We start from the raw sequence: 26,382 nt of genomic DNA, 5'->3' as shown, positions 1-26,382 counted from the left end.
GCAATGTTGCTGTCATTTAATTTGTATAATGCAATACATTCTGACATCAAAATATTGTTGTTTACTATGCGGCTATATAGATTTACATAATAAAGTGCAAATATGGTCAGTTTTGGTTGATTCGTTTAAATAATTTTGTTATACGAGTCAGCCTGAGGTATCAAAACTACTGAAATTTTGTTGCGAGACAATATTTTGAATAAAAAGAGGACATGCTGGCTATCTAGATTGATGGGAACAAATTGTTGTTGTCATTGTATTGCAATGTTGCTGTCATTTGTATTATACAATCCATCCTGACATCAAAATATTGCTGATTTACTATGTGGCTATATAGATATACATAATAATGTGCAAATATGGTCAGTTTTTGTTGATGCGTTTAAATAATTTTGTTATACTAGTCAGCCTTAGGTATTAAAATTACTGAAATTTTGTTGCGAGACAATATTTTGAATAAAAAGAGGACATGCTGGCAATCTAAATTGATGGGGATAATTTTTGATGTCACTGTGTTGCAATGTTGCTGTCATTTGTATTATACAATCCATTCTGACAATAAAATATAGCTGCTTTACTTTGTGGCTATATAGATATACATAATATTAAAAGTGCAAATATGGTCAGTTTTGGTTGATGCTGTAAAATAATTTTGTTATTCAAGTCAGCCTGAGGTATCAAAACTACTGAAATTTTCTTAAGACACAATATTTTGAATAAAAAGAGGACATGCTGGCTATCTAGATTGATGGGGACAAATTTTTGTTGTCATTGTATTGCAATGTTGCTGTCATTTGTATTATACAATCCATCCTGACATCAAAATATTGCTGATTTACTATGCGGCTATATAGATTTACATAATAAAGTGCAAATATGGTCACTTTTGGTTGATACTTTAAAATAGTTTTGTTATATGAGTCAGCCTGAGGTATCAAAACTACTGAAATTTTCTTGCGACACAATATTTTGAATAAAAAGAGGACATGCTGGCTATCTAGATTGATGGGGACAAATTTTTGTTGTCATTGTGTTGCAATGTTGCTGTCATTTGTATTATGCAATCCATTCTGACAACAAAATATTGCTGATTTACTATGCGGCTATATAGATTTACATAATAAAATGCAAATATGGTCAGTTTTGGTTGATTTGTTTAAATAATTTTGTTATACGAGTCAGCCTGAGGTATCAAAACTACTGAAATTTTGTTGTGTGACAATATTTTGAACTAGAGGCTCTCAAGAGCCTGTGTCGCTCACCTGTATTTACTGATGCTTTGGAAATCATGTAAAATAAGGTTAAAATCATAATTAATAGTATTAGATATTAGATATTATAATGATATCTAAGATAATAACAAAAAACTGCAAAATTTTTGTAAAATTACTAACTCAGGGGCAGCAACCCAACAACGGGTTGTCGGATTCGTCTGAAAATTTCAGGGCAGATAAATCTAAATCTGATGAACATTTTTGCCACCTGTCAGATTTGCTCTAAATGCTTTAGTTTCAGAGATATAAACCAAAAACTGCATTTTACCCCAATGTTCTATTTTTAACCAAGTCGGCCATGATGGTTGGAAGGTGGGGTCATCGGACAAATTTTTTAAAGTAGATACCCTAATAATGATAATGGCCAAGTATGGTTATATTTGTCTCAGTAGTTTCAGAGAAGAAGATTTTTGTAAAAGATTACAAAAATTTACAAAAAATTGTTAAAAATTGACTATTAAGGGCAATAACTCCTAAAGGGGACGACTGACAATTTTGGTCATGACAACTTATTTGTAGATCTTACTTTGCTGAACATTATTGCTGTTTACAGTTTATCTCTATCTATAATAATATTCAAGATAATAACCAAAAACTGCAAAATTTCCTTAAAATTACCAATTCAGGGGCAGCAACCCAACAACCGGTTGTCAGATTTGTCTGAAAATTTCAGAGCAGATAGATCTTGACCTGATTATCAGTTTTACCCCTGTCAGATTTACTCTAAATGCTTTGGTTTCAGAGATATAAGCCAAAATCTACAATTTACCCCTATGTTCTATTTTTAGCCATGGCGGCCATCTTTGTTGGTTGGCGGGGTCATCGGACACATTTTTTAAACTAGATACCCTAATAATGATTGTGGCCAAGTTTGGTTAAATTTGGCCCATTGGTTTCAGAGGAGAAGATTTTTGTAAAAAGCTAACGACGACGGACGACGACGGACGACGGACGCCAAGTGATGAGAAAAGCTCACTTGGCCCTTCGGGCCAGGTGAGCTAATAAAAAGAGGACATGCTGGCTATCTAGATTGATGGGAATAAATTTTTGTTGTCATTGTATTGCAATGTTGCTGTCATTTGTATTATACAATCCATCCTGACATCAAAATATTGCTGATTTACTATGTGGCTATATAGATATACATAATAATGTGCAAATATGGTCAGTTTTTGTTGATGCGTTTCAATAATTTTGTTATACTAGTCAGCCTTAGGTATTAAAATTACTGAAATTTTGTTGCGAGACAATATTTTGAATAAAAAGAGGACATGCTGGCAATCTAAATTGATGGGGATAATTTTTGATGTCATTGTGTTGCAATGTTGCTGTCATTTGTATTATAAAATCCATTCTGACAATAAAATATAGCTGCTTTACTATGTGGCTATATAGATATACATAATATTAAAAGTGCAAATATGGTCAGTTTTGGTTGATGCTGTAAAATAATTTTGTTATACAAGTCAGCCTGAGGTATCAAAACTACTGAAATTTTCTTACGAGACAATATTTTGAATAAAAAGAGGACATGCTGGCTATCTAGATTGATGGGGACAAATTTTTGTTGTCATTGTATTGCAATGTTGCTGTCATTTGTATTATACAATCCATCCTGACATCAAAATATTGCTGATTTACTATGCGGCTATATAGATTTACATAATAAAGTGCAAATATGGTCAGTTCTGGTTGATACTTTAAAATAGTTTTGTTATATGAGTCAGCCTGAGGTATCAAAACTACTGAAATTTTCTTGTGACACAATATTTTGAATAAAAAGAGGACATGCTGGCAATCTAGATTGATGGGGACAAATTTTTGTTGTCATTGTGTTGCAATGTTGCTGTCATTTGTATAATGCAACCCATTCTGACAATAAGATATAGCTGCTTTACTATGTGGCTATATAGATATACATAATATTAAAAGTGCAAATATGGTCAGTTTTGGTTGATGCTTTAAAATAATTTTGTTATACAAGTCAGCCTGAAGTATCAAAACTACTGAAATTTTCTTACGAGACAATATTTTGAATAAAAAGAGGACATGCTGGCTATCTAGATTGATGGGGACAAATTTTTGTTGCCATTGTATTGCAATATTGCTGTCATTTGTATTATACAATCCATCCTGACATCAAAATATTGCTGATTTACTATGCGGCTATATAGATATACATAATAAAGTGCAAATATGGTCAGTTTTTGTTGATGCGTTTAAATAATTTTGTTATACTAGTCAGCCTTAGGTATCAAAATTACTGAAAAATTGTTGCGAGACCATATTTTAATTAAAAAGAGGACATGCTGGCTATCTAAATTGATGGGTATATTTTTTGTCGTCATTGTGTTGCAATGTTGCTGTCATTTGTATTATACAATCCATTCTGACATCAAAATATTGCTGATTTACTATGCGGCTATATAGATTTACATGATTAAGTGCAAATATGGTCAGTTCTGGTTGATGCTTTAAAATAATTTTGTTATACGAGTCAGCCTGAGGTATCAAAACTACTGAAATTTTCTTGCGAGACAATATTTTGAATAAAAGAGGTCATGCTGGCTATCTAGATTGATCAGGACAAATTTTTGTTGTCATTGTATTGCACTGTTGCTGTCATTTGTGTTATACAATCCATCCTGACAACAAGATATTGCTGATTTACTATGTGGCTTTATAGATATACATAATAAAGTGCAAATATGGTCAGTTTTTGTTGATGCGTTAAAATAATTTTGTTATACGAGTCAACCTGAGGTATCAAAACTACTGAAATTTTGTTGCGAGACAATATATTGAATAAAAAGAGGACATGCTGGCAATCTAGATTGATGGGGACAAATTTTTGTCATTGTACATGTTGTTTTGCAATGTTGCTGTCATTTGTATTATACAATCCACCCTGACATCAAAATATTGCTGATTTACTATGCGGCTATATAGATCTATATAATAAAGTGAAAATATTATGGTCAGTTTTGGTTGATGAGTTAAATAATTTTGTTATATGAGTCAGCCTGAGGTATCAAAATTACTGAAATTTTGTAGCGAGACAATATTTTTAATAAAAGGAGGGCAAAAATATTTCCAAATTTTTTAACCCTATATAAATTAACAGATTGACACACTCCCCATTTCCATTCTCAATTTTATAATTATAAGTGCAAATATGGTCAGTTTTGGTTGATGCTTAAAATAATTTTGATGTACATGTTGTACATGTACCAGTCATCCTGAAGTATTCATTTTTGGCATTGTTTGTCGATTTTATCTGAAAACCAAGTTTATAAGATTTACGATACATGTTAAAACCGATAATAATAGCATTGTAACCAATATCGTTTTTAATTTATAGATAGGCAGATCGCGGATAAATTTGCATTACAAGCAAAGTTTTATGAGTACTTTATTTACAAATACATGTATATATATTTAATCTGTATTGTTTATATAACCATCATAGGCATGACCACGGAGATTTTAATTTTATACATTAATTTACAATATTGTGATCAAAATTCGTTTTTTAAATCAAATAAATAATTTTGTAGTCGCACGCTTTCTTTGAAATTTAATTGCATTATGGGTAATTTCAGATCGTGTAGATAGAATGGGGAATGGTGTATGGTGTAATGTGTAAGGTGTATGGTGCAAAGGTGTAACGTGTATGGTGTAATGGCACAAGGTGTATGGTGTAATGGTGTATGGTGAATGGTGTAATGGTGTATGGTGTGAGTGGGAAGTTTACACCATCCAAGGACTGTACAAGTTATTGTCCTGAAAATAGAAAAAATGCTTGTTTTTTGCCCCTTTTTAGCCCTAATTCCTAAAATTTTGAGGCAAATACCCCCAAAATCAATCCCAGCATTCCCTTTGTGGTATGGTACCTTGCAGTACAATTTCAGAGAGATCCATAAACTTAAACACAAGTTATTGTCTGGAAACTAGAAAAATGCTTATTTTTGGCCCCTTATTCCTAAACGTTTTGGGCAATTACCCCCAAACTCAATCCCAGCTTTCCCCTTGTGATATGGAACCTTGTAGTACAATTTCAGAAAGATCCATACACTTACACACAAGTTATTGTCATGTAACTAGAAAAATGCTTGTTTTTTTAACCTTTTTTGGCCCCTAATTCCTAAAATTTTGAGGCAATTACCCCCAAAATCAATCCCAGCATTCCCTTTGTGATATGGAACCTTGTGTTACAATAACAGAGAGATCCATTCACTTAAACTAAAGTTATTGTACGAAAACCAATGTGGCTTCGGACTACAACGACGACGACGCCAACGTCATACCAATATACAAAAAATAGTCAAATCCCTATAATTCCCATCAAAATGAGGGTATACCTTTAATATTTCACTTCTTAGTCGAGATCTTAGGATATTAGGTGACATACCTTTAACATTTCACTCCTGAGTAGAGATCAGTGATATTGTTTGCCTCAAATTACCTCTGAAATTCAGCTTTTTTCGCTAGAGAAAATTCCCAATTACTAAAAAAAATGGCATAAAATTCCTCCCAATAAGTTGTACATTTTTCACAAACGGTGATGGCATTGGTAGTATTGTACGTAAATATGGTATTCATGCTATTATTTTGATATTATGAAAGCGCTTTTGAGATCCGGGTTTCTGATTAGAATCATCGCGGTGTTTGTAACACACGTGGTTTTCAATGTATTAAGTACCTTCATTTTTTCCATTTCTTTCCCCTACCCAAAAAGTTCCTTTCCGGTTGAAAATGTCTCACAATTCAAAATATTACGTGAAAAAACTGCAAAAAGAACAGCAAAGGTCAGCAAAAAATCGGAGATGTGTTAAAAAAAATGAACAAAGTTATTATAGTAAATGATGATCAGTCATCTGAAATCGAATCAGAGGTCAAACAAGCTTTAGATAATATAATAAAAGAAGTTTGTAATGAAACTAATATTGACAATAGTCCTTCTACAGTTGAGCAAGTTTTGGCACCCAAGGCCCTCATAGCTCACTCTGAGACTGCAATAGCTTCTGTCAGTGATAGTTCAGTCTTGTCTTCGAATTCAAGTTTAGTACAATTAATTCTTATTCAAAACTTCCCAATTTCCAAAAAAATGATGCATTTTTTCCCAAAAAAAAGGGTAGAGTAGTTTTGAAAAAAAACAACAATATCACTGGAGATATAAAGAATAATGGCATTTTTGTTTTTGATACAGACTTTTATATCATCATGAATATCAAGCAAGAATGTTAGGGGAGCTGATATTCCAGCTGATAAAATGCTATTATTCTTTTTATCCTCAATTTGTTTGAACAGTAATTCTTTTTTTTTGGTTCAGAATATGAAAATGAAAAAGTTCGTAACTATTTTTACGTGTACAAAACATTGTTATAGTTGTTTGGTTGTATGAATGTAGTTGCATGAATTTCATTGATAAATTGACACGGATGGACATGAACTTGTGACCATGTGTAACACAATTGTGTTCCATACGTTAATCATCAGGAAGTAACTAAATACAGCAAATCCGAAACGATTACATGTAACCTTTAGACACTTAATAACAAACTGTACGAATATTATAGACATATACCCTGCAGCCAATAATTGACCATGTCTACTGTGAAATAACATGTATCCGTCAGGGGTTAATTGCATAGTTTGACAATTAACCACAGACTAGTATTACTCCACAACCAGACTACTACGTAACCGGCCTACAGCTATGGACCGTTTGTATGGCCCACTGAACTATATAAGATCCAGCTTTGGACTCGAACGAGATAGATTTGTACAGATAGATTCGTACAGATAGATTCGTACAGATAGATTCCAACAGGAGATTCTGCCAAGGTCTCCCCCCTTGTGGGTAGGCTGGAATTAATTCACTAACCATCCAAATTACTCAGTCAGGACCGAACAGTTATACCACTATACGATCACATGTCCGTGTGACGATATGAACATTCGAACAATTCAACTTTAGAGACAGTTTGTGAACAATCGAACATTTGAACTTTAGAATCTTTCTTAACTTTGTAATTACTTAATAAAATGTATTTATCCACTTACTGACTTCGTTACAAGTCGTAAATTTGGTGCCGAGACAGCAGGATCGACTTGGAATCACGCTTAAACAACGCAAAGGAATATAAAACGTAAGAACTAAGTTACTTTCATTTTTTCTTTATTGACAATCAAGATATTTCTATGTCAGCGCAAAAAGTAGAAATGGCTTTTCAAGGGATGGCACACATGTTAAGTACAGTTTTTAATTTTAAAGGGAGTGAGGCCTATATTTTAAAGGCTTAAAATCAGAAGTTTGTTCACGAGCTGTGGTTCGCACGAAATTTTTTATTAGTATTTTTAGAGATTGTACGTCAATTTAAGAATTATGAATACACATATTCTTAAAACAATTGAAGTTAATTTTTTAGTTATCTTTATATGCAGTTATTTAATAGATAGGATACGTAATTATATATAATAAGTATGATTCTTAAAAATAAAACTTTTTTTTTGAGTTTGAAGAAGCTAGTTTTTCGTTTAGAGTAAATATGTAAAAAACTAAAATGTCTGATACTATAGCATTTATATTATGGGTTGTTTTCTTGAAGATACATTCAATTATTCTAGAAAATATATATCTTACGTAAAATTAGTAGAGCACCGGTGTATATGAAGGTTGAATTAGAACCTTTGGAAGATGAAGTTAAGGGTACATTGTGGATACATATGTTTGCGATGTTATAGCCATTGACGATTATGGTTTACACAGTTGGGTAGTGTGGACGCACGTTTGTTTAGAGAAAACAAATAGTCTATAATTTTAGATTCCAACCCCTTCTTCGGATGATTAACATAAGTGATGTTAAGTAATTAAATGGTGCAAGTTGTTTTATGGTGTTAGATTACGCCTTATTTACATAAAATAAATGTTAATAGATAAAGAGAAGTATCTTCAGAAAATAGCACATTAAAGATAAATGTTGATATGTTTTGCCCTAAGGGATTTACAGTATTTTTGTGGTAGATTGATATTTGTAGAAAATGAGACCCACATGAACTTCATGACTAATGACAAACTTTAAGTGAAATAGATAATTGATATTAAAGGAAAACTAGCATTAAAATAAAATTGATTTTTTTTTATAAACAATTATGAGGATAATTATCAGAAATTAAAATAAGAATAAGAAAATAATCAATTTAGTAGTAAAACAAAAAATGAGTCTAAACAATGGGTTTTGTTCATAAATAAGCATAGAAAAAACTTTAAATTGTTCTGGTTTTTAAGAAATAAGTCAAGTTTAAAAAAAAAAAGAATGAATAAAATCTCAACATATATACATTAAGTCATAATGAAATGTATAAAAAGATAGGCAGTAGGTTGCTGATGTTTTAAAGCAAATTAAAATGATATATATATATAAAAAAAGAAAGGAAAGATTATGATGAAGAAACTATAAACTTGTTTTGGAAAAATGTAATAGATTAAGGAGAAAGGCATTTTTTTTTTTCGCAACAAGGTGTTGTTGTCAAATAGGAAATATAGAGTCAGTAACAAATTGCGCAAGACGTAGTTAAATTTTATCAATGTAATCTTAAATATTTTTAAGAGTGATGAGAATAAATCTGTGGTGTATTTTTAGCGTTAAGATTGAATAATGAGACACTAAGGTTAAAGAAGTAAAAGTATTACAATTGGTAACAAAGTAACACATATAATTTTTAGTAATTATTTTTATAGGTATCAGGTAGGTGTAGGGTTATATAAAATGATCGAATTGAACTTATTTGATTGTAAATTTATAATGATTTTCTTACACCTTGTGTAAATACATATATTTTTGTTTTTATTATGTAGGATTCTCAAACTTGTAGAAGTTGTATACGACAGTTTCCCACTTTTATTTTTTTTTGTTTTAAACAGATAATTCGATATAAAACAAGAAATGATTGTAACAGGATGCTGTTACGAAGTCTCCCAAACGAAGCTCCCATAATTCGTAATTCCCAGGGTCACCTGACATTGGGCAAAGTCCAGTGAAAATTGGTTTAGTCCAGTAAATGCATTAGTGATGCCTGGGGACTAACCCTGTATATCATTCAAATCATCTTGGCATGACAAACCAGAATATATATGGTTTAGGGGTGGGGATCTCGACCATTTACAAGATACTAGAACATTGGGGGTGGGGGGAACCCCTGGGGACTGACCCTATACGTCATTCAAATGTTCGAGACATGACGAATAGGAATATATATGGTTTAGGGGTGGGGATCTTGACCACTTACAAGATATTAGAACTTTCTTAAATGGCAGGGGGTGGGGGTGACCCCTGGGAACTAACCCTGTATTTCATTTGATGTGCTTAATCATGACAAACCAGAATATATATGGTTTAGGGGTGGGGATCTCAACCATTTACAAGATACTAGAACTTTCTCAAATGGCAGGGGGTCAGGATGACCCCTGGGGACTAACCCTGTATATCATTCAAACCATCTTCGCATGACAAACCAGAATATATATGGTTTAGGGGTGGGGATCTTGACCACTTACAAGATATTAGAACTTTCTTAAATGGCAGGGGGTAAGGGTGACCCCTGGGGACTAACCCTGTATTTCATTTGATGTGCTTCATCACGACAAACCAGAATATATATGGTTTAGGGGTGGGGATCTCGACCATTTACAAGATATAAGAACTTTTTCAAATGGCAGGGGGTCAGGATGACCACTGGGGACTAACCCTGTATATCATTCAAACCATCTTAGCATGACAAACCAGAATATATATGGTTTAGGGGTGGGGATCTTGACCACTTACAAGATATTAGAACTTTTTTAAATGACAGGGGGTGGAGGTGACCCCTGGGGACTAACCCTGTATTTCATTTGATGTGCTTTATCATGACAAACCAGAATATATATGGTTTAGGGGTGGGGATCTCGACCATTTACAAGATATTAGAACTTTCACAAATGGCAGGGGGTTGGGATGACCCCTGAGGACTAACCCTGTATATCATTCAAACCATCTTAGCATGACACACCAGAATATATATGGTTTAGGGGTGGGGATCTCGACCACTTACAAGATATTAGAACTTTCTTAAATGGCAGGGGTCGGGATGACCCCTGGGGACTAACCCTGTATATCATTCAAACCATCTTAGCATGAAAAACCAGAATATATATGGTTTAGGGGTGGGGATCTCGACCATTTACAAGATATTAGAACTTTCTCAAATGGCAGGGGGTCGGGATGACCCCTGGGGACTAACCCTGTATATCATTCAAACCATCTTAGCATGACAAACCAAAATATATATGGTTTAGGGGTGGGGATCTTGACCACTTTCAAGGTATTAGAACTTTCTTAAATGGCAGGGGGTGGGGATGACCCCTGGGGACTAACCCTGTTTTTCATTTAATGGGCTTTATCATTTAGAACATTTTCAATTAAAAAGATTGTGTCTGTCACAAACGGATTTCTATTTATAATCATTTGAAAATTTAAAAAAATAAAATCCCATAGGGTTCTATAGTAAAACCCTCTTTTCTTTTTGCCCCTCAAAGTACCCCTTTATAAACCCCATTGCACAAACAAAACCCTGATTGCACCACTAGACATGTTAGTCTAACATATTGTGAAACCGGAAGTTAATCTGACAAGCGGTTTTAGAGAACGGGTGCGGACAAGTTCAAATTTAAAAGTGGCGGAAGAAGAAGAAGAAGAAGAAGAAGAAGAACTGAGCAAAAACAATAAGTCTTCCCAAACTTCGTTTGGGAGACTTAAAAAAGAACGTATTGATTTATATATAGGAATTGTTTTACAAAATGTTGCTAGGCTTGAATAACCCAGCGAACTAAAGGCGAGTGAACAAACTATCAATAATCTGATTGATAAATAAAAAAAAGAAATAAGGGGAAGTTAACAAGTTTAAGTTTTTCCAAATTGAGATAAGTTTATCAGTGGGGTTTAGGTGCGATCTTCATTGGAATAGCCATATTTTTGTACTGTTAATTTGTTCAGAATATATCTTGGTTGGCCAAAAAGAAAGGTGTGAGTTTTGGTTCTAATGCCACGAACAATGGGTACAAAATGGTGTCTACGTGATTGGTTGGGACAGATGTTACTGATTCCAGAGAGATGTCTTCCTCTGCGCCATTGATCAAGGACGAAACTTAACCGAAGGCCGATGTTAACAGCCTCTTAAGAAGGATGAACCAACCAGCTAGATGCGTCAACTACTTCGTAATGGAGATGATGATGACCGACACGTGTACAAAGATGTGTGCCCTTTCCAGCAGTTGATGAACAATATGCTATAATGGTGACGGGAAAAAGTATGCACAATATATACCCAAATCTTGAACTTTATGAATCATATGAACTCTATGTATCCAGATGTTGGATTTGCCGAATTTTATGAACTAGATTTGTGGTGATGGTTACCGGAAACCTTACAATAAACTATTAGAATAACCTACAGGAAGAAAAATACCGTATTTTATTGAACTTTCGTTCTATTTTGGATGGAAGGCATTATGTAACACAATTGTGTTCCATACGTTAATCATCAGGAAGTAACTAAATACAGCAAATCCGAAACGATTACATGTAACCTTTCGACACTTAATAACAATCTGTACGAATATTATAGACATATACCCTGCAGCCAATAAATGACCATGTCTACTGTGAAATAACATGTATCCGTCAGGGGTTAATTGCATAGTTTGACAATTAACCACAGACTAGTATTACTCCACAACCAGACTACTACGTAACCGGCCTACAGCTATGGACCGTTTGTATGGCCCACTGAACTATATAAGATCCAGCTTTGGACTCGAACGAGATAGATTTGTACAGATAGATTCGTACAGATAGATTCCAACAGGAGATTCCGCCAAGGTCTCCCCCCTTGTGGGTAGGCTGGAATTAATTCACTAACCATCCGAATTACTCAGTCAGGACCGAACAGTTATATCACTATACGATCACGTGTCCGTGTGACGATATGAACATTCGAACAATTCAACTTTAGAGACAGTTTGTGAACAATCGAACATTTGAACTTTAGAATCTTTCTTAACTTTGTAATTACTTAATAAAATGTATTTATCCACTTACTGACTTCGTTACAGATGTTGCACTGTTACATGACATCATTGCCTAATATTTTCGAGTATCAAGTCTTGTCCATGGAATAATAATATATAAGGCAGTAAGACTAGACGCTCTAAAGAGCCTGTGTCGCTCACCTTGGTCTATGGGCATTTTCAACAAAAGACAGTCTCCAACATTGTAGACGAGAATAGAATTCATGGCAAAAATCTGTTTTGTTGATCTTGTATTGCTGATCATTCAGTCTGTTTTGTTTCTCTCTATCTTCTTTAGTTTTTGCTCAAAACACAAATGAGGGTAAAAAAAATCCTCATTCAAGGGCAATCACTCTTACTTTTTTGACTTCTTAGTAGATCTTGCCTTGCTGATCATTTTTGTGTTTTAACGTGTCTATTTATTTATCATAATTTTTATCGTATAAGGCAAAACGCAAAAAAATGGTAAAAATCGTCATTAAAGAGCAATAACTCCAATAAAGAGTAGTCTTATGATTTCCTCCATATAGTTTTAATTGTAGATCTAGTCTTGCTGATCATTTTGCTCATTTAAGTTTCTATCAATCTATTATATTTTTTAAGATATAAGGCAAAAACTCCAAAAATTGGTAAAAATCATCATCAAAGGGCATTAACTCTAATAAAGAGTCGACTGGCGATTTCAACATTGCAGACTTATTTGTAGAATTTGTCTTGCTGGTCATTTTTATGCTGAAAGTTTCTCTCTATCTATTAAAATTTTCAAGATAATAGGCAAAAATGAAAAAAAAATGGTAAAATTTGTCATTTAAGGGCAATAACTCCTATAAGAAGTCGTCTGACAGTTTTTGACGTAAATAGACAATTGTTAGAGCCACCAAGTTTAATTGTAGAACAGCAATATGTGCAATAAAGAATTAATTAGAAAAAAAAAAAAAAGACAATTGGTAGAGCTCAACATTCTGAACATTTTTGTTCAAAATAATAGAGAAAATTTGCATTCTACCCCTATGTTCTGTTTTTAGCCATGTCGGCCATCTTGGTTGGCAAGCGGGGTCATCGGATACCCCAATGATGATTGTGGCCAAGTAGTTTCAGAGGAGAAGATTTTTGTAAAAGTTAACGACGACGACGACGGACAATGGATGTCAAGTGATGAGAAAAGCTCATTTGGCCCTTTGGACATATGTACAAATTGCCAATAATTTAGTGTACTAGGTGATATACCTTTAATATTTCACTCCTTAGTAGACTTCGTAGAGTATTAGGTGACATACCTTTAATATTTCACTCCTTAGTAGACTTCGTAGAGTATTAGGTGATGATACTTTATCTGCTAATCTTTCTACAAGTCTCTCTATTCGTTTGTCTACTACTGATGCTTCTAAAAATAAAAAGTCATCAAAATACAAGCTGAAAAAATTAAACAGAACACAAATCCTGCAGGTTTAAAAATAAAATCTTATTTGATCATATAGTAACACCTATTCTCTTTTGTTTCATATTTTCAGAAGTTCTGTGAAAAATGAAATTAAATTTGTAAATGAATAGCCATGTTATGTTTTTCTTTTCTTTTTTCTTCTTATCTTTTTCTTTAACATTTTATCCATGTGGTTCTTTATTTACATATTTGTAACAATTAGGTCTTTGAATATTTGAGTCAAAACACTTTACAATGCTCACTACAGAAATGTTGATTTACTCATCTGGAATATTTGAGTCAAGACACTTTACAATGCTCTCTACATAAATGTTGATTTACCGTAATCAGGCTTGTATAGTTCGCACTGGTACATAGTGCGCACCCCCTTCTCCCCACGAAATTTTTGGTAAAAAATCTTTTTGTAACTGTTAGAAAAGGTCTAATGAAACTCCGGTAATTTCAAATCGTGTGTGGTCGTATGCGGTATTTTCTTGGAAAAACCTATTTTCCATCAACAAACAGAAGCTGAAACTGCTTGTAAATGATTCTAAAAGCCTTCACGATTGTTAAAATAAGTCTAAATCACACAAAAAACAATTTAGAAACTTTTTTATGTTTAAACCGGAAGTTTGAAAAGCACGTGTAATTTAGCGAAAAAACGGTGAGAGTCGAAATCCGTACATGCTAGATATCATACGACTTTGAGAGTAAAACAGTTCCATCCTGATGTAAAATAGTGTTAAATATATCTATCACATTAATGTTTGAAGGGTTTTAAGCTAATAAATAACATATTAGTCAGTATGAAACACCAAAACGGAACATATAATAACCGATTACGTTTTGTAATTTACACATCGTAAGCTGGTTTATGGTTGTCTTTTTTACTTTTTTTGTACAGTTTCATTCAAGCAGATACCAGTTTATTTTATAAGCAATGCATATTGAAAAGAAACGAGAAATTTGTTATGAAGCGTTTAATTTTTAAATTTATCAAAATTAATTTGATATTGAATAATAATAACTTATTAATATGGATTAGGTAAAATTATAAGTTTGAAAAATGAGAAGAGCGCCCTCTACAATATCAATAACAAACATGGCGGAACGAAAATAAACCACCTCGCGAAATTGATTTTTTTCTCTTATTTCTTGCTTATTGTACTCTATAGTCTGCACCCCTGCTGGCAGGTTCAATTTTGGGAGAATAAAACCGCGGACTATACAAGCCTTTTAACGGTACTCATCAGGAATATTTGAGTCAAAACACTTTACAATGCTCTCTACAGAAATGTTGATTTACTCATCAGGAATATTTGAGTCAAAACACTTTACAATGCTCTCTACAGAAATGTTGGTTTACTCATTAGCAATAACTCTAATCATTTTCTAACCTTCTTTTTTCTCCCTTTTCAAATATGGATGCTGAAGTAAATCTTCAATGCTTGGTCGAACTTTTGGATCTCTAATTAAACATTTCTGAAAAAGTAAGAATAATACATTCTATATATTTAAAATGTGATTGATAATATTTGTTTTGTTTTCATACTTTTCATACTGTACAATTTCATGTTAAATAGTTTTAAGTGTAATGGAGTACCACTAATAAACTATGCAACCATCTCGAACTGAAAAAGGCAAATAATATCAACTTTGTCAAATAATCTGACAGTGATGGTCGCAACACAACCTTAGCATATGATATGATGGCAAGATCACTGATATCTGTAAATACAAATACAATCTAGAACACAAGGCCATAGAGAATCATCTTCCCCGGTGTCGTTAGTGCATAATGATATCTGTAAAGACCAATACAACAAGGCCATAAAGAATCATCTTCCCCTGTATCGTTAGTGCAGAATGATATCTGTAAGACATATACAACAAGGCCATAAAGAATCATCTTCCCCTGTGTCTTTAGTGCAGAATGATATCTGTAAAGACCAATACAACAAGGCCATAAAGAATCATCTTCCCCTGTGTCGTTAGTGCAGAATGATATCTGTAAGACATATACAACAAGGCCATAAAGAATCATCTTCCCCTGTGTCGTTAGTGCAGAATGATATCTGTAAAGACAAATACAATCTAGAACACAAGGCCATAAAGAATCATCTTCCCCTGTGTCATTAGTGCAGAATGATATCTGTAAACACAAATACAATCTAGAACACATGGCCATAAAGAATCATCTTCCCCTGTGTCATTAGTGCAGAATGATATCTGTAAACACAAATACAATCTAGAACACAAGGCCATAAAGAATCATCTTCCCCTGTGTCGCTAGTGCAGAATGATATCTGTAAAGACCAATACAATCTAGAACACAAGGCCATAAAGAATCATCTTCCCCTGTGTCGTTAGTGCAGAATGATATCTGTAAAGACAAATACAATCTAGAATACAAGGCCATAAAGAATCATCTTCCCCTGTGTCATTAGTGCAGAATGATATCTGTAAAGACCAATACAATCTAGAACACAAGGCCATAAAGAATCATCTTCCCCTGTGTCATTAGTGCAGAATGATATCTGTAAAGACCAATACAATCTAGAACACAAGGCCATAAAGAATCATCTTCCCCTGTGTCATTAGTGCAGAATGATATCTGTAAAGACCAATACAACAAGGCCATGAAGAATCATCTTCCCCTCTATCGTTAGTGCAGAATAATATCTGTACAGACCAATACAATCTAGAACACAAGGCCATAAAGAATCATCTTCCCCTGTGTCGTTATTGCAGAATGATATCTGTAAAGACCAATACAACAAGGCCATAAAGAATCATCTTCCCCTGTGTCGTTAGTGCAGAATGATATCTGTAAAGACCAATACAACAAGGCCATAAAGAATCATCTTCCCCAGTGTCGTTAGTGCAGAATGATATCTGTAAAGACCAATACAACAAGGCCATAAAGAATTATCTTCCCCAGTGTCGTTAGTGCAGAATGATATCTGTAAAGACAAATACAATCTAGAACACAAGGCCATAAAGAATCATCTTCCCCGGTGTCGGTAGTGCAGAATGATATCTGTAAAGACCAATACAATCTAGAACACAAGGCCATAAAGAATCATCTTCCCCTGTGTCGTTAGTGCAGAATGATATCTGTAAAGACCAATACAACAAGGCCATAAAGAATCATCTTCCCCTGTGTCATTAGTGCAGAATGATATCTGTAAAGACCAATACAACAAGGCCATAAAGAATTATCTTCCCCAGTGTCGTTAGTGCAGAATGATATCTGTAAAGACAAATACAATCTAGAACACAAGGCCATAAAGAATCATCTTCCCCGGTGTCGTTAGTGCAGAATGATATCTGTAAAGACCAATACAATCTAGAACACAAGGCCATAAAGAATCATCTTCCCCTGTGTCGTTAGTGCAGAATGATATCTGTAAAGACCAATACAACAAGGCCATAAAGAATCATCTTCCCCTGTGTCATTAGTGCAGAATGATATCTGTAAAGACCAATACAACAAGGCCATAAAGAATCATCTTCCCCTGTGTCGTTAGTGCAGAATGATATCTGTAAAGACCAATACAATCTAGAACACAAGGCCATAAAGAATCATCTTCCCCAGTGTCGTTAGTGCAGAATGATATCTGTAAACACAAATACAATATAGAACACATGGCCATAAAGAATCATCTTCCCCTGTGTCATTAGTGCAGAATGATATCTGTAAAGACAAATACAATCTAGAACACATGGCCATAAAGAATCATCTTCCCCTGTGTCGTTAGTGCAGAATGATATCTGTAAACACAAATACAATCTAGAACACATGGCCATAAAGAATCATCTTCCCCTGTGTCATTAGTGCAGAATGATATCTGTAAAGACAAATACAATCTAGAACACATGGCCATAAAGAATCATCTTCCCCTGTGTCATTAGTGCAGAATGATATCTGTAAAGACCAATACAACAAGGCCATAAAGAATCATCTTCCCCTGTGTCATTAGTGCAGAATGATATCTGTAAAGACCAATACAACAAGGCCATAAAGAATCATCTTCCCCTGTGTCGTTAGTGCAGAATGATATCTGTAAAGACAAATACAATCTAGAACACATGGCCATAAAGAATCATCTTCCCCTGTGTCGTTATTGCAGAATGATATCTGTAAAGACCAATACAACAAGGCCATAAAGAATCATCTTCCCCAGTGTCGTTAGTGCAGAATGATATCTGTAAAGACCAATACAATCTAGAACACAAGGCCATAAAGAATCATCTTCCCCAGTGTCGTTAGTGCAGAATGATATCTGTAAACACAAATACAATCTAGAACACATGGCCATAAAGAATCATCTTCCCCTGTGTCATTAGTGCAGAATGATATCTGTAAAGACAAATACAATCTAGAACACATGGCCATAAAGAATCATCTTCCCCTGTGTCGCTAGTGCAGAATGATATCTGTAAACACAAATACAATCTAGAACACATGGCCATAAAGAATCATCTTCCCCTGTGTCATTAGTGCAGAATGATATCTGTAAACACAAATACAATCTAGAACACATGGCCATAAAGAATCATCTTCCCCTGTGTCATTAGTGCAGAATGATATCTGTAAACACAAATACAATCTAGAACACAAGGCCATAAAGAATCATCTTCCCCTGTGTCGCTAGTGCAGAATGATATCTGTAAAGACCAATACAATCTAGAACACAAGGCCATAAAGAATCATCTTCCCCTGTGTCGTTAGTGCAGAATGATATCTGTAAAGACAAATACAATCTAGAATACAAGGCCATAAAGAATCATCTTCCCCTGTGTCATTAGTGCAGAATGATATCTGTAAAGACCAATACAATCTAGAACACAAGGCCATAAAGAATCATCTTCCCCTGTGTCATTAGTGCAGAATGATATCTGTAAAGACCAATACAATCTAGAACACAAGGCCATAAAGAATCATCTTCCCCGGTGTCGTTAGTGCAGAATGATATCTGTAAAGACAAATACAACAAGGCCATAAAGAATCATCTTCCCCTGTGTCGTTAGTACAGATTGATATCTGTAAAGACAAATACAACAAGGCCATAAAGAATCATCTTCCCCTGTGTCGTTAGTGCAGAATGATATCTGTATAGACCAATACAACAAGGCCATAAAGAATCATCTTCCCCTGTGTCGTTAGTGCAGAATGATATCTGTAAACACAAATACAATCTAGAAAATAAGGCCATAAAGAATCATCTTCCCCTGTGTCGTTAGTGCAGAATGATATCTGTAAAGACCAATACAATCTAGAACACAAGACCATAAAGAATCATCTTCCCCTGTGTCGTTAGTGCAGAATGATATCTGTAAACACAAATACAATCTAGAAAACAAGGCCATAAAGAATCATCTTCCCCTGTGTCGTTAGTGCAGAATGATATCTGTAAAGACCAATACAATCTAGAACACAAGACCATAAAGAATCATCTTCCCCTGTGTCGTTAGTGCAGAATGATATCTGTAAACACAAATACAATCTAGAAAACAAGGCCATAAAGAATCATCTTCCCCTGTGTCGTTAGTGCAGAATGATATCTGTAAAGACCAATACAATCTAGAACACAAGGCCATAAAGAATCATCTTCCCCTGTGTCGTTAGTGCAGAATGATATCTGTAAAGACAAATACAATCTAGAACACAAGGCCATAAAGAATCATCTTCCCCTGTGTCATTAGTGCAGAATGATATCTGTAAAGACCAATACAACAAGGCCATAAAGAATCATCTTCCCCTGTGTCATTAGTATAGAATGATATCTGTAAAGACAAATACAATCTAGAACACAAGGCCATAAAGAATCATCTTCCCCTGTGTCTTTAGTGCAGAATGATATCTGTAAAGACAAATTCAATCTAGAACACAAGGCCATAAAGAATCATCTTCCCCTCTGTCGTTAGTGTAGAATGATGTCTGTAAAGACAAATACAATCTAGAACACAAGGCCATAAAGAATCATCTTCCCCTGTGTCGTTAGTGCAGAATGATATCTGTAAAGACCAATACAATCTAGAACACAAGGCCATAAAGAATCATCTTCCCCTGTGTCGTTAGTGCAGAATGTTATCTGTAAAGACAAATACAATCTAGAACACAAGGCCATAAAGAATCATCTTCCCCTGTGTCATTAGTGCAGAATGATATCTGTAAAGACCAATACAACAAGGCCATAAAGAATCATCTTCCCCTGTGTCGTTAGTGCAGAATGATATCTGTAAAGACCAATACAACAAGGCCATAAAGAATCATCTTCCCCTGTGTCGTTAGTGCAGAATGATATCTGTAAAGACCAATACAACAAGGCCATAAAGAATCATCTTCCCCTGTGTCATTAGTATAGAATGATATCTGTAAAGACAAATACAATCTAGAACACAAGGCCATAAAGAATCATCTTCCCCTGTGTCATTAGTGCAGAATGATATCTGTAAAGACCAATACAATCTAGAACACAAGGCCATAAAGAATCATCTTCCCCTGTGTCATTAGTGCAGAATGATATCTGTAAAGACCAATACAATCTAGAACACAAGGCCATAAAGAATCATCTTCCCCTGTGTCATTAGTGCAGAATGATATCTGTAAAGACCAATACAACAAGGCCATAAAGAATCATCTTCCCCTGTGTCGTTAGTGCAGAATGATATCTGTAAAGACCAATACAACAAGGCCATAAAGAATCATCTTCCCCTGTGTCGTTAGTGCAGAATGATATCTGTAAAGACCAATACAACAAGGCCATAAAGAATCATCTTCCCCTGTGTCATTAGTATAGAATGATATCTGTAAAGACAAATACAATCTAGAACACAAGGCCATAAAGAATCATCTTCCCCTGTGTCTTTAGTGCAGAATGATATCTGTAAAGACAAATTCAATCTAGAACACAAGGCCATAAAGAATCATCTTCCCCTCTGTCGTTAGTGTAGAATGATGTCTGTAAAGACAAATACAATCTAGAACACAAGGCCATAAAGAATCATCTTCCCCTGTGTCGTTAGTGCAGAATGATACCTGTAAAGACCAATACAACAAGGCCATAAAGAATCATCTTCCCCTGTGTCGTTAGTGCAGAATAATCATGAGAGTGGGGATACAATATTAATATATATATTGTTTTTTCTTTTAAACTTCTTCATAAATATGTTTCCTGATTTGTAGGTTTGAGATCCCTTACAATGCAATTCTCCATATAATTTCTAGTTTCATTCATTTGTACCTTGTTTAGGTGAGGGGTTCTACCAACTTTCATTACATCCAGTAGAAGTTTGTCCTCAATTTCAGGTGAGGGGTCCTACTAACCTTCATTACATCCGATAGATGTTTGTCCTTGGAAAATATATGATATACAGTTAATCATGCATATGTACCCTCGTTAGTTTGGGGTTCTTCTAACCTTCATTACATCCAATAGACGTTTGTCCTCAATTTCAGGTGAGGGGTCCTACTTACCTTCATTACATCCAATAGACGTTTGTCCTCAATTTCAGGTGAGGGGTCCTACTAACCTTTATTACATCCAATAGACGTTTGTCCTCAATTTCAGGTGAGGGGTCCTACTAACCTTCATTACATCCAATAGACATTTGTCTTCAATTTCAGGTGAGGGGTCCTACTTACCTTCATTACATCTAATAGACGTTTGTCCTCAATTTCAGGGAAATGAATGACATAACTGGAATTAGTAATTGCCTGAAGTTTGGCAAACTGTTTGTTGATTCTTTGGAATGGAGTAAAACCATAAACCATATTGTATAAAATACATCCAAGGGACCAAACATCACTCTTCACACCAATCTGTGAAAAAAGTATTGTATGTACTGTTAACTCATCTTGTATATAATACATTATGTTAGGGAAATCTTATTGATGTACTGGAAAATTATATTTATTTCCACTAATTCATAAAAGGATGATAATCTTCTAAAATATCATTTGATTTATTAAAGTCATCCTCTAAAAGATGTGTATGTATGCCTTATGGTAAATTTTCAAATTACAAACTCTGTTTAAGAATCTTTAGCAAAGGAAACAACTCCTAGGTATAACAAACTGTTTTCATGCCTATTCAAAATTATGGAGGGACTTCGTTTTGCTGTACAGGCTATGCTATCACATATAATTTAGCAGTTCTATTTTTACCCTTCAGGTATAATGCATTTAGTAAGTTAAAATTATTGTACAAACCTGTACAATGCACCTTTCTCTTTCTACAAGGTTTGTATAAGCAGTGATACAATTTGTTCAACCTAAGAGTTGTTTTCCTTTTTATAAAAATGTAGAATTGTAGACAAAGTTGGAAAATAAACTTTACAACAAGTAGGAATGTCTATGACTGTATTATCTAGATTCATTTACAGCTACAATGTATATAAGTTTTAAAGTATCCCCAAAAAGTTATCCTACAAAACATTTTTTTCCACCTCAAATCAGTTTCAGAAATGAAACTGATTACATGAATTAACAATCAATTATACATTTGTCTTAAAGGGGAATTAGCTGTCAAATTCATATTCACTGATTTGACACAAAATTCTCATATTTGATTTATATCATACTAAAACGTATCTCCAAATTACAAAAAGTCTAAAGTAAACAATTAACAATGCATGGACTCAATTATATGTATCAACATTTCGTGTGTATTTTTGTCTGGACGTCATTTAATTAACCATCAAGATGACCTCCAAAGACTGCCGACGGTCATATAACCCAATATAAACATAACTATAAGTATAAACAGATAGCGATCAGGTGCAATTGGATTTTTCTAGGTCTGTTTGATTTTATATTGTAGGTTAAAAAGTATGTTTATCATCATTTTTACCTGTATGAGAATGTGGATCAAATCAGTCAACCAAATGCTTCATCCTGAAGGTCACATGAATATGGATTCAATGAGGTCGAATTATTCACTTGCTAGTTAATAATTCATCAGCGATGTTTCTTAGCTTATTTTGACAAAATTGAACCAAATTGGCTGCTAAAAGCGAATTATTATTTCACTATCATCACTTTCATTAATGATTGAAAAAAAAAAAATCACATATTTTAATTTTTTTTATATCTCGTAGCTAATGCTCCTTTAATTAATTAAACAAGAGTGCACACGCTGAAATGTCTCGCCTACTTTACTGACCATTGATTTTATGTTGATAGTCCTAAATATAAAGCTTTACTAAAAGTATCACATAAACTTAACATGATCCAAGAAAACCAGAAATACATGTACACCTAATAATCATTCAATACACCAAATATAGTTGACCTATTGCTTATAGTTTCTAAGAAACAGACTTAAACAGGAAAACTAAACATTGACCAATGAACCATGAAAATAAGGTCAAGGTCAGATGAACCATGCCAGACATTCATGTACACCTTACAATCAATCTATGCATTAAATATAGTCGACCTATTGCTTATAGTATCTAAGAAACAAACTTAACATTGACCAATGAACCATGAAAATGAGGTCAAGGTATTAAAGATGATACCTGCCAGACAGACATATATACCTTACAATCATTCCATACAACAAATATAGTTGACCTATTGGTTATAGTTTAAGAAAAACAGACCAAACCACAAAAACTAAGCACTGAGCAATGAACTGTGAAAATGAGGTCAAGGTCAAATAAAACCTGCCAGACTGACATGTACATTGTCAAATATTTCCTTACACCAAATATAGTTGACCTATTGCATATAGTATTAGAAAAAAAGACCAAACACAAAAACTTAACTTTAACCACTGAACCATGAAAATGAGGTCAAGGTCAAATGACACCTGCCAGTTGGACATGTACACCTTACAATCATTCCATACACCAAATATAGAAGACCTATTGCTTATAGTATCTGATATATGGACTTGACCATAAAAACTTAACCTTGTTCACTGATCCATGAAATGAGGTCGAGGTCAGATGAAAACTGTCTGACGGGCATGAGGACCTTGCAAGGTACGCACATATCAAATATAGTTATCCTATTACTCATAATAAGAGAGAAATTAACATTACAAAAAATCTTAAACTTTTTTTTCATGTAGTCACTGAACCATGAAAATGAGGTCAAGGACATTGGACATATGACAGACGGAAACTTCATAACATAAGGCATCTATATACAAAGTATGAAGCATCCAGGTCTTCCACCTTGGAAAATATAAAGCTTTCAAGTAGTTAGCTAACGCCGCCGCCGACGCTGGATCACTATCCCTATGTCGAGCTTTCTGCGACAAAAGTCGCAGGCTCGACAACAAAGTAGGAATTTCTACCATGATCTATTTTTTCTAAGGTGGATAATTACAACAGGATCATACCTTATACATAGGTTTCTCATCTAAACCATAATCTGCTATAGACTCTGGGCTCATGTAGTTTAATGTTCCAACCTGCATTTCAGTCAGAACACTGGTTTTATCTGGTTGCACAGATTTAGCTATACCAAAGTCTATCAGTTTTAAGGCACCTCCTATTATGATGAAATTTGATGGCTTTAAGTCTGAATGAATGATTCCTGTAAAATATAAAGATAACTATTTTATGTATATTCAGAATGAGCACAATTTACCCTCAACTTGATCATAGATATGAACCATACCTTTTTCAAGTGCATTTTGGACAGTTATTGACAACTTGACATCAAGTGATCTGACAGTGACCTCTGACCCCTACCTTCTTTATGATGATGATGGATGTATGCTTAACGTCCAGTGGCAAATTAACATGCATATTCAGGACAAGAACATGGTAATGTAATATGACTATTATTACCCCTTCTTTATGTAAAGTGTGGACAGCCATCAACATAAACTCACAGTAATACTTGATAGAGTGATCTGACACTGACCCTTGACCCCTATCTTCTTTAGGTAAACCATGGACTGCCATCAACATAGACACCCAGTAATACTTGATCAAGTGATCTAAGAGTGACCCCTGACCCCTACCTTCTTTATGTAAACCATGGACTGCCATCAACATGGACTCCCAGTAATACTTGATCAAGTGATCTGACAGTGACCCCTGAACCCCTACCTTCTTTATGTAAAGCATGGACAGCCATCAACATAGACTCCCAGTAATACTTGATCAAGTGATCTGACAGTGACCCCTGACCCCTACCTTCTTTATGTAAACCATGGACTGCCATCAACATAGACTCCCAGTAATACTTGATCAAATGATCTGACACTGACCCCTGACCCCTACCTTCTTTATGTAAACCATGGACTGCCATCAACATAGACTCCCAGTAATACTTGATCAAGTGATCTGACAGTGACCACTGACCCCTACCTTCTTTATGTAAAGTGTGGACCACCATCAACAAAAGTGTGGACCACCATCAACATAAACTCCCAGTAATACTTGATCAAGTGATCTGACAGTGACTCCTGACCCCTACCTTCTTTATATTAAGCATGGACCGCCATCAACATAGACTCCCAGTAATACTTGATCAAGTGATCTGACAGTGACCCCTGAACCCCCTACCTTCTTTATGTAAAGCATGGACAGCCATCAACATAGACTCCCAGTAATACTTGATCAAGTGATCTGACAGTGACCCCTGAACCCCCTACCTTCTTTATGTAAAGCATGGACCGCCATCAACATAGACTCCCAGTAATACTGGATCAAGTGATCTGACAGTGACCCCTGACCCCTACCTTCTTTATGTAAAGCATGGACAGCCATCAACATAGACTCCCAGTAATACTTGATCAAATGGTCTGACAGCTTACAATCTTCTTTTATTTTATCTTTCAGAAACTGAGCAAAGTCACAGTTGCCATACTCCATTACTATATATAATTTGTTTTCTTCTGGTCTATACTCACTGAAAAATAAATACAGAATAATGTGGTACAAATACACATAATTGAGCACACAGCTTACAAATACCTTCATCGTGCTTAGAATCCACCAACAAACACGAAATATGAGACAAGTACAAATGAGACAAGTGAAACGAGAACAATTTTCTACAGCTCTTTTGTCAATGCAAAATTGTTTAGCCAGCACTCTTAATAAAGCCATTGAGGTCAAGAAGACTTAAGGGGAAGATTCTAGACTCAAATTATAAAAGATGACACGTGTATTGTTTGACTTGCTCTATGGATGGATTTGATTACAGAGATGACACATTTGTGTTGTTTGACTTGCTCTTGACATGGATTGGATTACCGAGATGACACATTTGTGTTGTTTGACTTGCTCCTGACATGGATTGGATTACAGAAATGACACTTGCATATTGTTTGACATGCTCTTGACATGGATTGGATTACAGAGATGACACGTGTGTTGTTTGACTTGCTTTTGACATAGATTGGATAACAGAGATGACACTTGTGTATTGTTTATAATAATAATAATAATAAATTCTTTATTTAAAGAGGGTAAACACAGTTAGTTACAATTACTAATCTTCCCTGAGGCCCTCATATACAATACATGTAAAAAATAATAATAAGAGAAAAAAAGCAAACATACGTTTTGACATGCTCTTGACATGGATTGGATTACAGAGATGA

At 34.5% G+C, this 26,382-nt stretch overlaps 1 protein-coding gene across 2 annotated transcripts in view; it reads right to left on the bottom strand.

Annotated features, from left to right (window-relative positions):
• LOC127725175 (dual specificity protein kinase TTK-like) overlaps positions 1-26,382 on the bottom strand; it is a 65,035-nt gene that overhangs the window by 9,855 nt on the left and 28,798 nt on the right. For both annotated transcript variants that reach the window (XM_052232023.1, XM_052232022.1), the window contains exons 14-18: positions 25,516-25,685; positions 24,163-24,359; positions 21,456-21,632; positions 15,202-15,286; positions 13,662-13,768 (exon numbers count right to left, since the gene is read on the bottom strand). In XM_052232023.1, coding sequence (XP_052087983.1) covers positions 13,662-13,768; positions 15,202-15,286; positions 21,456-21,632; positions 24,163-24,359; positions 25,516-25,685 — 736 coding nt within the window. The remainder of the gene's footprint in view (positions 1-13,661; positions 13,769-15,201; positions 15,287-21,455; positions 21,633-24,162; positions 24,360-25,515; positions 25,686-26,382) is intronic.

Source organism: Mytilus californianus, unplaced genomic scaffold (assembly GCF_021869535.1).
Source record: "Mytilus californianus isolate M0D057914Y unplaced genomic scaffold, xbMytCali1.0.p SCAF_15, whole genome shotgun sequence".
Lineage (NCBI taxonomy): Eukaryota > Metazoa > Mollusca > Bivalvia > Mytilida > Mytilidae > Mytilus > Mytilus californianus.
The sequence above is the reverse complement of the archived record's forward strand: the minus strand, read 5'-3'. Positions and strand labels throughout refer to the sequence as shown.